This window comes from Mustela nigripes, chromosome 14 (genome assembly GCF_022355385.1).
Source record: "Mustela nigripes isolate SB6536 chromosome 14, MUSNIG.SB6536, whole genome shotgun sequence".
NCBI classification, from domain to species: Eukaryota; Metazoa; Chordata; class Mammalia; order Carnivora; family Mustelidae; genus Mustela; species Mustela nigripes.
The window spans coordinates 17,538,001-17,551,599 of NC_081570.1; the positions used below are offsets into that span (position 1 = coordinate 17,538,001).

Consider the following 13,599-nt stretch of genomic DNA (forward strand, 5'->3'; position numbering starts at 1 on the left):
CTCATAATCCTACATGTTGGATACTTTTATGAGACTCATTTTACAAATGAGGAATAGTGCTTCGCACTGGGGATCCCAGCTGACACGGTGGGGTTGGGGGAGGAGTCCACCACCTTTCCCTGCTTCTCCCATGACACCTTGGTTGGCGAGTTTCCTTTAGCCTGGGGCTGGGGCCAGCTACCCTGGGTCTGCTCTGTAAGTTCTTCTATTCCTGGGCCCAGGAGGCAGGGAGGAAGGGCCTCCTTCTTACTTCTCCGTCTTAATGCCCCTGATTTATTGCAGCAGAAACTCGGGGTGTGCCTCCCTTTCTGCACCTCTGAAGCAGGAAGGTTTCTATCATTTCTCTTTCCTGTGTGACAGCTCTCTCTCCCTCCCTCCCAGATCCAGTGCTCCGCACCCTGGGACCCAGGGAGATGGGGACAGGGGTGGGGCAGTGCTCTGGGCCCTGGGTGAAGCCCCTGGCAGAGCCATCGCCCGCCCGCATCCTGCTTGGCTGTGGTCTGGTTGCTGTTCCCACTCTCTGTCTGGGAATGTAGGCCCAAGCTGCAGGCCAGCATGGGGACACTTCCTTGCTCACCCACAACTCTGCCACGGTGCCTGAAATGTCACCCTTTCTTGCATTATGGTAAAATAGTGCGGCTCAGTGGAAAGCTCACAGCTTTGGTACTAGACAAGCCTGGGCTTAAATCCTTGTTGTGCTGTGGACCAACTGGGTGATCTTGGGCATTTTCTTACCCTCTCCAAGTCTCAGGCTCTCTCATTTGTAAAACAAAGCCAATGATCCTTATGTCGTAGTGTTCTAGAAGGAGCAGAGTTTAGGGATGGAGAGCATTCTAACATATTCTGGTAAATGTCAGGTGACATTGTTCCTGTGTCCCTAACATGAGAGAGTCTAAGAGGCTCATTTCAGACAGGGGGCATCAGGCCATGAAGCGCCCATTTCATCACTGGGGTTCTCTTGTCCCCGTCTAGGCACTCCCATCTTCTCGGATGCCACCCCCCTTCATACACTCTTCACTCTAAAGTGAACACACTGGAACTTTCCCACCTCTGGCCTTTGCTCACCATCAAGAGCACATTTTACAGCAGTGGTTCTCAAAGGGTGGTCCCCAGACTACCAGCATCAGTGGCACCATACCGGCGAGCTTGTGAGAAATGCAAAATTCCAGCTACCCCAGACTTATCAAATCAGAAATGCCAGGGGTGGAGCCCAGAAATCTGTTTTTAAGAACCAGCCTTCCACGTCATTGTGATGCCCTTCAGGTTTGAGAACCTTATCCCCAGTCACAGCCCCATTCTGCTGGAGCTTGAGTGCCCTGGGGGCTACTCACGAACTAGGACCTTGAGCGAGCCCCCTAACTTCTGCGAGCTTCGGCTTCCTTGTCTATAAAATAGGGACAAGAAGAGCACCCGCCTTACTTGGTTGTTGTGAGAATTCAGGGAGAGAATTCATGGAAAGTGTTTAGCTCAGCACCTAAAACATGGCTGATGCTTGATAAAGGTTAGGTATGACTTTTAATAATGACGTCATCATTATTCTGCATCATGTCGCTATCCTGATGCCCCCGCTTCACGTGTCTGCATGATATCATTCCCAGTGCCGAGGGCCCTCAAGTAAAATGTCTTTTTCCTCTGAAGACCCTCTCCTTGATCTCTTTCCTTTGAGCCCATGTGGCTTGACTCTTAGGCCACCTGCCTGGTATGTATCTGAGTTTTCAGCACAGAGCTGGGTTCTGCCTCATCCGGTGCCCTACAGCATCCCTTTCCCTTCCCCCACAAATTCCTGGCATCTGGGCAGCTGCCCGGGCCCTCCGCAGTCCATGTTGGTCTGAAATGCCACTTCCCAAGACCAGGTTCTGCCCACCGGCTTCCTCACCACACTCCCTAACTTGCAACGATGGCCAGCCTTCTGTGTCTTTCACGGTCTGGAGAGGAACTTCTCACACTGGATTATCTAGAAACTTTGTTCTTTGCAGCTTGTCATGATTTCCTATCCTCCTTATGCTAAATCACCTTGAATAAGTATCTACACAGAAGCATTTTATTGAATCCTCTGCGAAGCTTTGCAAGGTTGGGATTAGGGTCTTGGTGTCCTAGATGAGGGGACTCAGGCCTCAGGTCGACAGCCACAGGTCATGGCCACATTTGTTATAGACCGAAAACATCTAGCTCCCAACTTCGGGTATGTTCTACTGCCCCAAGCTGTCCAAATGGGGCAGAAGAAGGGTCAAGTTGGCAAGACTGGTAACTCTTTGAATTCCTGGGCATTGGCTGGAGGCTGACCTTCCATGGACCTTCCTCTGGGACAGCCTAAATCTGACCTTCCCTGCTTGCCTTCCAGCTTCAGGTCTGTGCGACTGCTGAAGAACGACCCAGTCAACTTCCAGAAGTTCCCTTACACGAGTGAGGATGAGGCCTGGAAGACCTACCTGGAAAACCCACTGACAGCCGCCACGAAGGCCATGATGAGAGTCAACGGCGATGATGACAGCGTTGCGGCCCTGAGCTTCCTCTATGACTACTACATGGTACATTTGCGCCCACTGTGTTTTCCCCCTCTGACTGAACACACACCCTTGCTCTCAGGCCTCCTGGCCCGACAGCCCAACCCTGGCCCCACACCATGCTTTTTCTCTCCTCTGGGTCTTCCCACAGGCTGTCCCCTCGGCCCGACCCCCTCCCCTTTCCCCTGACTTGACCTTCCTCTCCGCTCTGGATCTCAGTTTCAAGGTCACCCCATTCCTTCACTGAGAAGAGGGAAGACTTAAGTTTCCCATTCTGTTTCTCTGGGGACCCTCAGCAACTCCCATCATTGTCCTTGACTCTGTCTTTTTTTTTTTTTTTAAGATTTTATTTATTTATTTGACAGACGGAGATCACAAGTAGGCAGAGAGACAGACAGAGAGAGAGGGAAGCAGACACCCTGCCGAGCAGAGAGCCCGATGCGGGACTCCATCCCAGGACCCTGAGATCATGACCTGAGCCGAAGGCAGCGGCTTTAACCCACTGAGCCACCCAGGCGCCCCTTGACTCTGTCTTTAGAAAGTTGCTGACCATGCATTTTTTCCTTCATCTCCCCCAAGACTGAGCTCTTGGAGGACAGGAAGCACGTGGTGATTGTTACTCAGTCCTCAGCACCCCATCCTGCTTGCCACACGCGCAGCACCCAGTGTGTATTGATGGAAGGGCTCAATGCCTCGGCCACGCACAGCCCCTCACGGCGGCATGCCCAGCCTGCCTTCTTCTTTCTGCCCCTGTCCCTTAGATCATTCCAGTTGCCCTGTCATCCCCACTCCTGGGAGACTGTCAGCACCTGAGAACAGGATTGAGGCCCTCCTCTATCTGAGCAGTGGGCAATCACAGGTGCATAACACAGTCCCAGAGCCCCTTTTCCTGTTCCTGTGCCAGACACTGCCCATGGATTCCAGCCTGCCTTCTCGCTGGGGCATAGGAGACTGGAGAATCTTTCTCAAGCTAGTACTCCAGGCAGCCCCTACCCATCCGTCTGAAATGTCCCACGATAGCAAACTTTCTCATTCTCCCTGGGCCCGGTGATTGCTCCAAGAGACTTTCCCAGATTTGAGAATGGGAAACATAAACAGCCAATTATTGAGATAGCTGGCTTTGAACTTGAAGATTTAAAGCCACCTTGTAAATAAGCCCTCAAATTTACTGACCCAAGAAATATTTTATCTACCTTACCCCAAGGGGGAACGCACCCTGTCCATGTAAACTCACAGGCCAAGGATAGGAAGTGTGGTCTTGGATACGAGAAGGCCCCAAATTTTCTTTCTGGCTTTGGTTCTCACCCTGGAGCGGTGTGGTTATGCCACCTTACTTCCTCTGCAGTAGACCAGCAGCTGCTGATAGCGTTTGGCCCAGGCCGATGGAAAAGAAATTTGAATTGACTATCTCAGACTGGAGACGTGGTGGGAGCCAGAATCCTTGGCCTGGATTTAACCCCCAGCCTGGGATTTACAGGTTGGACCATAATGTAAAATCCAGTACCATCTTCCTGGGCCATTCTAGAGCCAGAATGGTGGGGACAGGTTCTGGAGGTCATGGTTGTAGTGAAAACACCTGTCCCACCTTTCCATTTCAAGAGGACTCTGGGTTCAGAACAGTGGGTAATAAGGACAGGGTCTCATGATGTACAGAGAGTGCTGAGTTGGGAGTTTAAGACCTGACCTGGCCACAAACAGGCGATGTGGTTTTGGGTAATATTCTTCTAAACGTAACAGTGTTTGGTTTCTTCCTGAAAGCCAGGCTCTTTGCCAGGTGCCTTCCTGCATGCTCTCCCACGGGGAGTGAGTAAGAGCCTAGGCATTGGAGTCCCTAGGCTGGGTTAGAGACCTGGTTCTGGCTTTATTAGCCAGAGGTTGAAATGACCTGAGTGCTCTAAGATATGACAACATTATAATTATGAAATTCACATTTAGATAGAGTTCTCCATGTGCTAGGTGCGGCTAAGCATGCACAGTGATCTCTGGAGTGGGTTTTACTGTTATTATCCTTATACAGATGAGAACAATGAAGCAGAGAGAGGTTAAGGGACTTGCCCCCCGGGTTACATAGCCAGTATGTGGCATATCTGGGAATTGAACCAAGAAATCCAAGAAATCTGGATCTAGAGTCCATGCTCCTAACCACTGAGACAACAGAGCCTTTCTGGGCCTCAGTTTCCTCATCTATATAATGGAAATGACATTAGTAGCTATCACAGAGTGGTGTAGGGGTTAAATTAGAGACTACACAGAAGGTACTTAATGCAGGGTCAAGTACACAAGAAGTACTAGACTGAAAAACAGCAAGCAAGGGTCACCTTGCTAGCTCAGTCTGTAGAAAATGCAACTCTTAATCTTGGGGTTATGTGTTTGAGCCCCACATTGGGTGTAGAAAGTACTTACAAATAAAATCTCAAAAATAAAAACCAGCAAGGGGCACCTGGGTAGCTCAGTCATTAAGCAGCCAACTCTTGATTTCAGCTCAGTTCATGATCTCAAGATTGTGGAATCAAGCCACATGTCGGGTTCCTCACTCAGTGGGAAGTCTGCTAGAGATTCTGTCTCTCCCTCTCCTTCTGTCTCTCCGTACCCCCCTCCCTTTCTCTCTCTCTCTCTCTCAAATAAATATATAAATCTTAAAAAAAAAAAACAAACAAACAGCGAGCATTATTTTTACTACTAAATCTCTAAATACCCTTGAAGTAAGTATTATAATCCCCCACTTGAAATATGAAGAAACTGAGTCTCAGAAAGGTAGAGTCATTCATTCAGAATGAATTCATAGTACTTTTAATTGGTAAAGTTAGAACTTAAGCCAGATCTGCCTGACTTCAAGTTCCTTGATGCCCAGCTGCCGATCTTAGGTTACTTCTCACTCTCTAACTTGGGACTCAGGCTGAATGATGGCTTGCCCACTCCAAAGACCGGCAGATTTTCCCCCGGTGACCAAGGCAGCTCCTCTGTCTGGCCTAGTCCACTGGACGGGGGTTATCTTGCCATGAATGTATAAATCCCTCTTTTCTCTCCACTCAGGGCCCCAAGGAGAAGCGGATCCTGTCCTCTAGCACTGGGGGCCGGAACGACCAAGGAAAGAGGTGAGGTTTGCCCAACCCCCCTCTCAGCCCTTTCCTCATGCTCCCCTCCACCTCTGGGCTCTTAACCATCAGGCACAGAAGGCTCAGTGCCTAGGGCCCACCGGACTCTTAGGGCCCATGGAAGTGTTAGAATTTATTTTAAAATCAGAAGAAAACAATGAATATAATCCAACCTGGATTACACCTATCTTTATGCCAATGCAGTTGTAAAAGGTATTTTAAAATACTTTTTATGGAGGAAGGAGTCTGTGAAGGCAAGAGCCTAGGGCCCACCAAGTGATGATGAAACCCTGGTCCATGTGAGAGGCTCACACACACTCACAGGAAGCCTGCAGCCCCTGTGGGCTAGAGTTTACAGAAAACAAACTTCAAAGCCAAGGTCCAGGAGTAAGCCCTGAAGACAGCTTTTCTATCCTAACTCCAAAACCCACCTCCCTGTGGAGGAAGACCTGGCCTGGGGGAGGGGCACCTGGATTCTGATACTTCTTTCCTCTGGCTCTCTTGGGCCTCTTCCCTGGTATCCTGAGCGCCTCGGGGCACTGATGTTTCCCTCCTCTTAGAAGGCAGCCCAGGCCAGGCTTACTGCTAGTGCCTTCCGGAAAATCCAAGCTGCTAAGGCAGGCGTTACCGCTCACACAGCGGGCTCAGGGCCCCTCCAGGATAGGAACCGTAGAGTTATGCATGGGCCTTTTCTGAAAGCCAATTTTTAAAAATGTTGTTAGCTTTTCTGATTACAAAAGTAATACCCGTTGGTTACAAAGTATTCAAACTCTATAGAAATGTAGAAAGTAAGAGTTTCCTGTAAGCCTACTCCCTGCCCACCTTAACCGTTTGGAGTGTATCCTTCTAGACCTTTTTCTCAACATATATTAACTGTACCCCATTAACTGTAATATCCATGTCCCCTCCTCCCACACATACACACACACTGTGTAGATAACTTCCCAGTTGTTTTAAGGTGGGGACATTTGATTCTGGATAAGAAATAAATGACCTTTCAGTTTTTAAAACGACCAAGTACCGTAAAAGATACAGCAGATGTTTGTTCCCTTCTACCCTGACCCCTCCTCCCTGCTCATCCCTGCGACAAAGTGGCTTATTACCGCGTCTTGCTTCATGCATGTTGGGAAGATCTAACGTTACGTGGGATTAAAGGTCAGTGGGTCTGCATGATGGTCACCCTCCCGTCCAGATGAGGGTCCCCTCGCCCCTCAGAGAGAAGAGGTGCACTCACCCAGCCCTCCTCTCTCCCCAGGTACTACCATGGCATGGAATATGAGATGGACCTCGCTCCCCTTGAAAGCCCCACGCATCTCATGAAATTCCTGACAGAGAATGTGTCTGGAACCCCAGAGTACCCAGATGTGCTCAAGAAGAATAACCTGATGAGCTTGGAGGGGGCAGTGCCCACTCCGGGCAAGGCAGCTCCCCTCCCTGCTGGCCCCAGCAAGCTGGAAGCTGGCTCTGTGGACAGCTACCTGCTGCCCACCAGTGATATGTACGATAACAGCTCCCTCAACTCCTTGTTTGAGAGCATTCCTGGGGTGCCACCCACACAGCGCTGGCAGCCTGACAGCACCTTCAAAGATGACCCACAGGAGGTGAGGGCCCACCCCCGTACTCCTCACAGCATCCCTGGATATGTGCATGCCTGTGCAGAAGGAGAGAAGACAGTGAGGAGATCAGAGGTTTGGAATCCTGGGAATAAAAAGTCCTAGAGCCGAGGCAGGTCTGCCATGTACTGTTGTCCCAGTTGTACACTGCATAACCTGCACAGCTATATGGGACAGCTCTGGGATGAGGCTCCAGCAGCCCGAACGTGGCCATTTATTCTCTCTGAATTGTGTTTCTCTGCAGTCGCTGCTCTTCCCAGATATCCTGAAAACGTCCCCAGAACCCCCGTGTCCAGAGGACTATCCCAGCCCCAAGAGGTAACTCAGCCCCTCTGGAACCTTGGCCACTTGGACTGTAGGCAGAGGCTACAGACAGAGCCTCACACCATCCCCAGAGCAGGCATCGTCAGTGAATGAGAAGAGGGGAGTGAAGGCACGTGAAAGGAGAGAAGCAGATTTCCACACTTCTTTCTTGGGCTGTGACAAGGAGCTCAGAGCCCTGTTAAAAAATTGAGGTTCTGTTGCCCTTCATCTCCCCTGAGGCTCTGTCTCCCCTCAGGGCTCTCTCCAGTTTCCATTATTTGTTATTCAGCAAGATTGTGGCTCAATGAAACCATTAAATAGAAACTCCAAAAATGAGGAGACTGAGGCCCAGGGAGGTAGAATGGTCCCGAAGTCCCACAGCAAATCCACAGCACACCCTCTGCCTCCTACCGCACTGCCTTCCAGGATCCTCCTGCCTGATTGCTCAAGCCTCACTGTCCTCCCCCTCTCCTCCCTGCAGTGACTTTGAATATACCCTGGGCTCCCCCAAAGCCATCCACATCAAGTCAGGGGAGTCGCCAATGGCCTACCTCAACAAGGGCCAGTTCTACCCCATCACACTGCGGACCCCAGCAGGCGGCAAGGGCCTTGCCTTGTCCTCCAACAAAGTCAAGGTATCTTGTCCCTGGAGCAGCTTGGCTAGGATGGTTGGGCCAGCCTGGACTGACAAGGACCCTAGGGAGAAGGTGCCCCTGCCATGGAGTGGGGGACACAGAGGCGAAAGGGCAGGAGTGCTGCACCAGGGCCCTGGAGGGGACTGGGACTGCCTGGGCCTCTCCTGAGGCTGAGGGTCATGGCGGCCCCCCCGTGCTTGCAGAGTGTGGTGATGGTGGTCTTCGACAATGAGAAGGTGCCTGTGGAGCAGCTGCGTTTCTGGAAGCATTGGCATTCCCGGCAACCCACTGCCAAGCAGCGTGTCATCGACGTAGGTGAGAGCCCCCCCCAGGCCCCCTTCCCATTCTCTTGTACTCTCCCTGTTTCTCTCTCTCTCTTCATTCTCTCTCTCTCTCTCTCTCTCTCTCACACACACACACACACACACACACACATACACACACACACACACACACACACACACACACACACACAGAGCCCAATCAGCCAATCAGGCCTTTCTGGCCCTGCCCCCTTCCCCAGCCCCCTGTGATCTCTGAGGGACTGAGTTCTCACCCCAGCTGCCTGCCTGGCCCCGGTCTGCAGGTCCTGCACTGAGGGGGGTTTGCAGGGATTTGCATCTGTGGGCTGGAAGCAGGGGCCTCTTTTCTGTTTGCTTTGGGGTAAACAGTGCCCTAGAGACCCCAGGAATGTCTGATAAATAGACCCCTGGGAGGCTGGCCTTTGTGTCCCCCTGGGGGTCTGCCTTAGCCCATTGAGATGCAAATGCGTAAGACAACAGGAGCCCCATTGGGAAAGTTGGAAGGACCGTGCAAGGCAGTTCTGCTTTGGGAGCTGGGCCCCTGGGGTTCTGTCAGCTGGGAGGGGGCCCGGGGAAGGGACACAGGGAAGGGACTAGGGTGCTACCTTATCTCTGTCCTGGGCCCTGGGATGTGTGGGAGGCACCGCCCATCCTCCGGCCTCCAGGTTCTGACTCCATCACTCTTTTCTTGACTGTGTGACCTGTGTCACCTCCCCTTTCTGGGCCTCAGTTTCTCCAGCTGTCAAGTGGGATAGGGCCAGCTGCCCTTCCTGCATCCAGTGCTGTCTCTTCTGCCTTGAAGTCTCATGCGCTGGAGAACGGATCACTAGGGACACTCCCATGACTTGTCTGAGAGACCACACAGCCAGTGGGCAGGAGCCTGTGTCCAGGGGCCAAAGCTGAGCTCCAGTCCTTGCTGTGCCTTTTTTTTTGAAAGATGTGGGACCCTGGCCAAGTGACCAGACTTCTCTGAGCTTCATTTTCTTTCCACATTTAAACTGAGGATTCATTGTGTCCTTGTGAGGATTAAGTGAGGGCTCGCCATCCTGTTCAGTGAGTGGTGGCCATCCCACGGTTTGCTCACTGTCCGTCCAGTAGCTCGGCGTGAGGAGTCCTGGACTTACTAGGCCCCTTACCATCGCTGGCACCGCTCTTACTCCTTCTGCTGCTGCTGTGTCTGGGAGACCCTCTAAGTCCCAATCCCGCTGAAAATGCAAACCTCCGCCCAAAAGTGATGAGGGCCCAGGCCTAGCTGGCTAACTTAGGGATTCTCTGTGGGGTTTGGGCATATCTGCTTCCCAGGCTGGACCTCAGTTCTCCCATCTGTAACCCAGGGCACGACCATCAGTCTCCCCTGCCAGACTGAAGCATGGTTCTGTGGGGAGAGGGTAAAAATCCCTGCCAGGAATTAGACTCCACTCCTAAAAGCCTCCTTCCCAGCATGTCCCCAGATCCCTTTCCTCCTGACTCTCCTTCTGGTCCCCTGTGGTTCCAGCGGACTGCAAAGAAAACTTCAACACCGTGCAGCACATTGAGGAGGTAGCCTACAACGCCCTGTCCTTCGTGTGGAATGTCAACGAGGAGGCCAAGGTCAGTGCATGGCCGTGGCAGGGCTGGGTACCTCAGAAGTCCCCAAGTAGGGAACTAGAATTGTGGTAGCTGCTCTGATGAGAGCACCTGTGGAGGGGGCAGGATACAGAGTGGAAGGAAGAGAAGCGCAGGCTTCTAGAAAGGCTAGGCCTATGTCCCAGCCTTGTGACCTTGGACCAGTGCCTTGCCTGTAAATTTGGGATCCAACGATAGCTCCAACTGAGGGGGTTCACATGAGGATCACGTGCGATAAGTAAAGGGTAGAGGCCGCCCTGGCTCAGCAACAGGGGCTGTTGTGGCGAATCGCACCCACCCATTCACCAGATGGGAAAACCGAGCCACGTGCGAGGTCACACAGCCAGCCACCCATGATGCCAGGTTTCCCGACTTGCAGGCCAGTCAGGGGTGCAGGAAGAATGCTTTGGGTTCTGCTAGAGGAGGCCGAAGTCCCAGTGACTTCATTTCTTATGTCCATAGAAAGGGAACAATAGTCTGCCTCCGGGGGTTGTGGTGAAGATTCCCTAGGATCATGCACGTCTCAGAGACGGGCCCAGTGCCAGACCCATCTGAGAGGCCTGAAAGTGGAGCCTCTGGTGATTTTTTTTATCCCAGCCGCTTAGTGCCCAAGGCCAACTTGCTGTGTGCCTCTGGGCCTCTCTGTGCCATGCTTGGTTTCCTGTTTGGAGAGCCAGCATTGTGGAAAGGGCACTGGTCTGAGAGCCGGGGCTGGGTGACCTTGGGCCTGTCCTTTGTCTCCTTGGGCCAGGCCCACCCTCTCAGACCAGGGTTGGGTCCAGCTCATGGCAAGGACTTTTCTGGCCTGGACAAGCTGGAGGGCTGGCCTCACGGGCCTGGGCCGCCGTGGCTGCCTGGAGAAAACAAGAGCTGAAGGGGGCTCTGAAAACACAAAGGGAGGCACAAAAGTGAGGGATTATTCGTTTTCAAACAGATACCAGGGGCTAAAGGAGGAGCTGGGGCCTCCGGTGCCGGGAGGCGGGGAAAGAGTTTCACTGGAAGGGAGCGCTGGGTTTCGGTTGGGATTTTCTCACAGGCCCTGAAGCCCCCAGGCGTGGGTCTTTCTCAGGTGTGAGCTGGGTGGGAGCTGCATTAGCTGCTGAGTTGGCTGAGGGGTGGTATGTCTGGTATGCGTCTGGGGGCCTGGCCCCCACAGCCAAGGAGGGAAGGGGGTCCACAAAGGCCCCATACCCCACCCCTACCTGGGCAGGTCAGGATCACTTCCAAGGGAAATGTCCCAAGGAACAGTGGCCAGTCTGGAGTGAGGTCTGGCCCTGGCATCCCAGGGAGGAGTCAGTCAGGTAGGCAGTCACCAGGCGAGCCTGCCAGGGAGTCTCTGGGCTGGGAATCACCCCACCGTCAGCTGCACCTCCTAGGCTTTGAGTTGAGACTCCAGTGGTCCCAGTCACCACAACAGGTCACTGCATGCCAAGCCTGCTAGGGGCGTCATGTGCCCTCACAGCCACATGAAGTAGGTTTAATTATCCCCATTTTGCAGGTAAGAAAACTGAGGCTCTGTGAGGTTAGTGCACTCGTCTAAAGCCACATGGCCAGTGAGTGACTGAGCCCAGCTTCCCAACCCCAGGCCGGGTGGCCCCGTGTCCAGGCTCATTCTGCTGGCATGTGGAAACATCCGCAGCTCCCCTCTCTGCTCAGAGCCCCTGATTCCTTGGCTGTAAAAGGCGGGGGACAGGTCCAGTGATGGCTGGAACTGGTAGGCAAGGGCGCAGAGGGGCAGGGTCTCACCCCTGTGGCTCGAGGCCAGCGGGAAGGTGGTCTTCTGGACCCAGGGGGAACGGGCTATGGCCCTTCCATACCTCCTTACTCTGGGTGGCAGAACAATGAGGCTCTGGACTTTCATGAAAACCCCTGAGGGACCTCGTCATCTCCTTCTCAGGGCCTTGATCCTTTGGGCTGCCCTGGGCAGTCTAGTGGGAGCTGCCTCGCCAACTGGGCCGCACCCACACCCACCCTCATGTCCCCTGGAGAAGGCTGGCGTGCCACCCTGAGCCCCAGTCTGGCCGTCGGTGATGGTGATGGGCTCCTTCCACAGGCGTGACTCCCCTGTGAGGCTCAGTGAGCAGTGCTCGAGGGACAGCAGGGCTGGCGCAGGGCCCACTGTTTCTCCAGCTCCCCTGTCTGTCCCCAGGTGTTCATCGGTGTCAACTGCCTCAGCACAGACTTCTCCTCGCAGAAGGGGGTAAAGGGTGTCCCCCTGAACCTGCAGATCGACACTTATGACTGCGGCTCAGGTGCCGAGCGCCTGGTGCACCGAGCTGTCTGCCAGATCAAGATCTTTTGTGACAAGGTGGCCGGGGTTGGGGGCTCTGGGAGGGGGGAAGGGCTAGCTCCCACTGGTGTGCCCTCCCCAGCCATGTGGGGTGTGTCTGTTTCTCTCCGCTTCTTGCTCTCGGCCTGTCTCCCTCCTCTGTGGGCTTGTCATTGTCTGTCCTGGCCTCGAAGTATATTTTCCTCCCTTTCTGTGCTGCTGTCTCCCCTCTCAGTCTCCTTCTGAAGATCTCTTTCTAGATCTCTCCGAAGATCTCTCCATGTGTCTTTCTGTGTCTGTCTCTCTCGTGTTTCTCTTTCTTCTCCTTGTCCTTTCACTCCACTTTCCTCATGCTTCTCTGTCTGTTCCTCTCTCTCCACGTCTGTCTGTCTCTCGTGGCCTGGAATGACTTCAGACAAGGCTGGGCTGGGCTGGGCTGGGCCCGACGGGTTGGGCACTGCTACTTTCCCATTTCCTGGTCTCACTCTGGGAAGACAGCAGCTCTAGAAGTCTGGCAGCCCCAGAAGGCTGGCCCATAGTGAAGATGCAAGACAGCCAGGCCCTCCCAAGACCCTTGGTGACCCCCCTTCTCCGCTTCCCTGCAGGGAGCAGAGAGGAAAATGAGGGATGATGAGCGGAAGCAGTTCCGGAGGAAGGTCAAGTGCCCCGACTCCAGCAGCAGTGGTCAGTGGGGAGGGGCCAGGGGCTGGGCTGGCCTGGGGCAAAGGGGAGATGGAGACTGGAGACTGGGGGTGTGAACGGAGGGGTCCCAGACACAGGGCTTTCCTTTTCTCATCAGGCATCAAGGGCTGCCTGCTGTCCGGCTTCAGGGGCAATGAGACCACATACCTGCGGCCTGAGGCTGACCTGGAGACCCCGCCCGTGCTGTTCATCCCCAACGTGCACTTCTCCGGCCTGCAGCGTCCTGGAGGGGTGAGGGTCTCTGGCCAGAGAGGGTCTCAGCCTCTGGCGGGGGCGGGGAGGGGGCAATCGTCACTGATTGGTGCAGAGGCCCCTGCCACGCGGCCACAACAGGCCAGTTTAGACGAGCGTAGGTCTGGATATTTTTTTACATCAAAATGAAGATACTTTTACCGAATCCCATGGGATTAAAGAATGGACACTTGTTCGGACAATGTTAGTGACCTTTTCTACTGGAGAGAAAGTCAGTTGAAGAAATGGACTTCATAACTGTTGAAGTGTTCATGCTTGGAGCATTCATGGAGGTTTCTAGTGGCTGGCTCCCCATAGAGTGGACCACGGTGGTCATGGC

At 53.5% G+C, this 13,599-nt stretch overlaps 1 protein-coding gene across 1 annotated transcript in view; it reads left to right on the plus strand.

Annotated features, from left to right (window-relative positions):
• The first annotated feature begins 2,380 nt into the window (after window positions 1–2,380).
• Window positions 2,381–13,599, plus strand: part of GRHL3 (grainyhead like transcription factor 3) — a 22,128-nt gene continuing 10,909 nt past the window's right edge. The window contains exons 1-10 of the mRNA XM_059375389.1: window positions 2,381–2,528; window positions 5,538–5,599; window positions 6,855–7,200; window positions 7,457–7,530; window positions 7,997–8,150; window positions 8,354–8,465; window positions 9,948–10,042; window positions 12,207–12,365; window positions 12,932–13,010; window positions 13,126–13,259. Of these exons, the coding sequence (XP_059231372.1) occupies window positions 2,463–2,528; window positions 5,538–5,599; window positions 6,855–7,200; window positions 7,457–7,530; window positions 7,997–8,150; window positions 8,354–8,465; window positions 9,948–10,042; window positions 12,207–12,365; window positions 12,932–13,010; window positions 13,126–13,259 (1,281 nt within the window). The 5' untranslated portion in view covers window positions 2,381–2,462. The remainder of the gene's footprint in view (window positions 2,529–5,537; window positions 5,600–6,854; window positions 7,201–7,456; window positions 7,531–7,996; window positions 8,151–8,353; window positions 8,466–9,947; window positions 10,043–12,206; window positions 12,366–12,931; window positions 13,011–13,125; window positions 13,260–13,599) is intronic.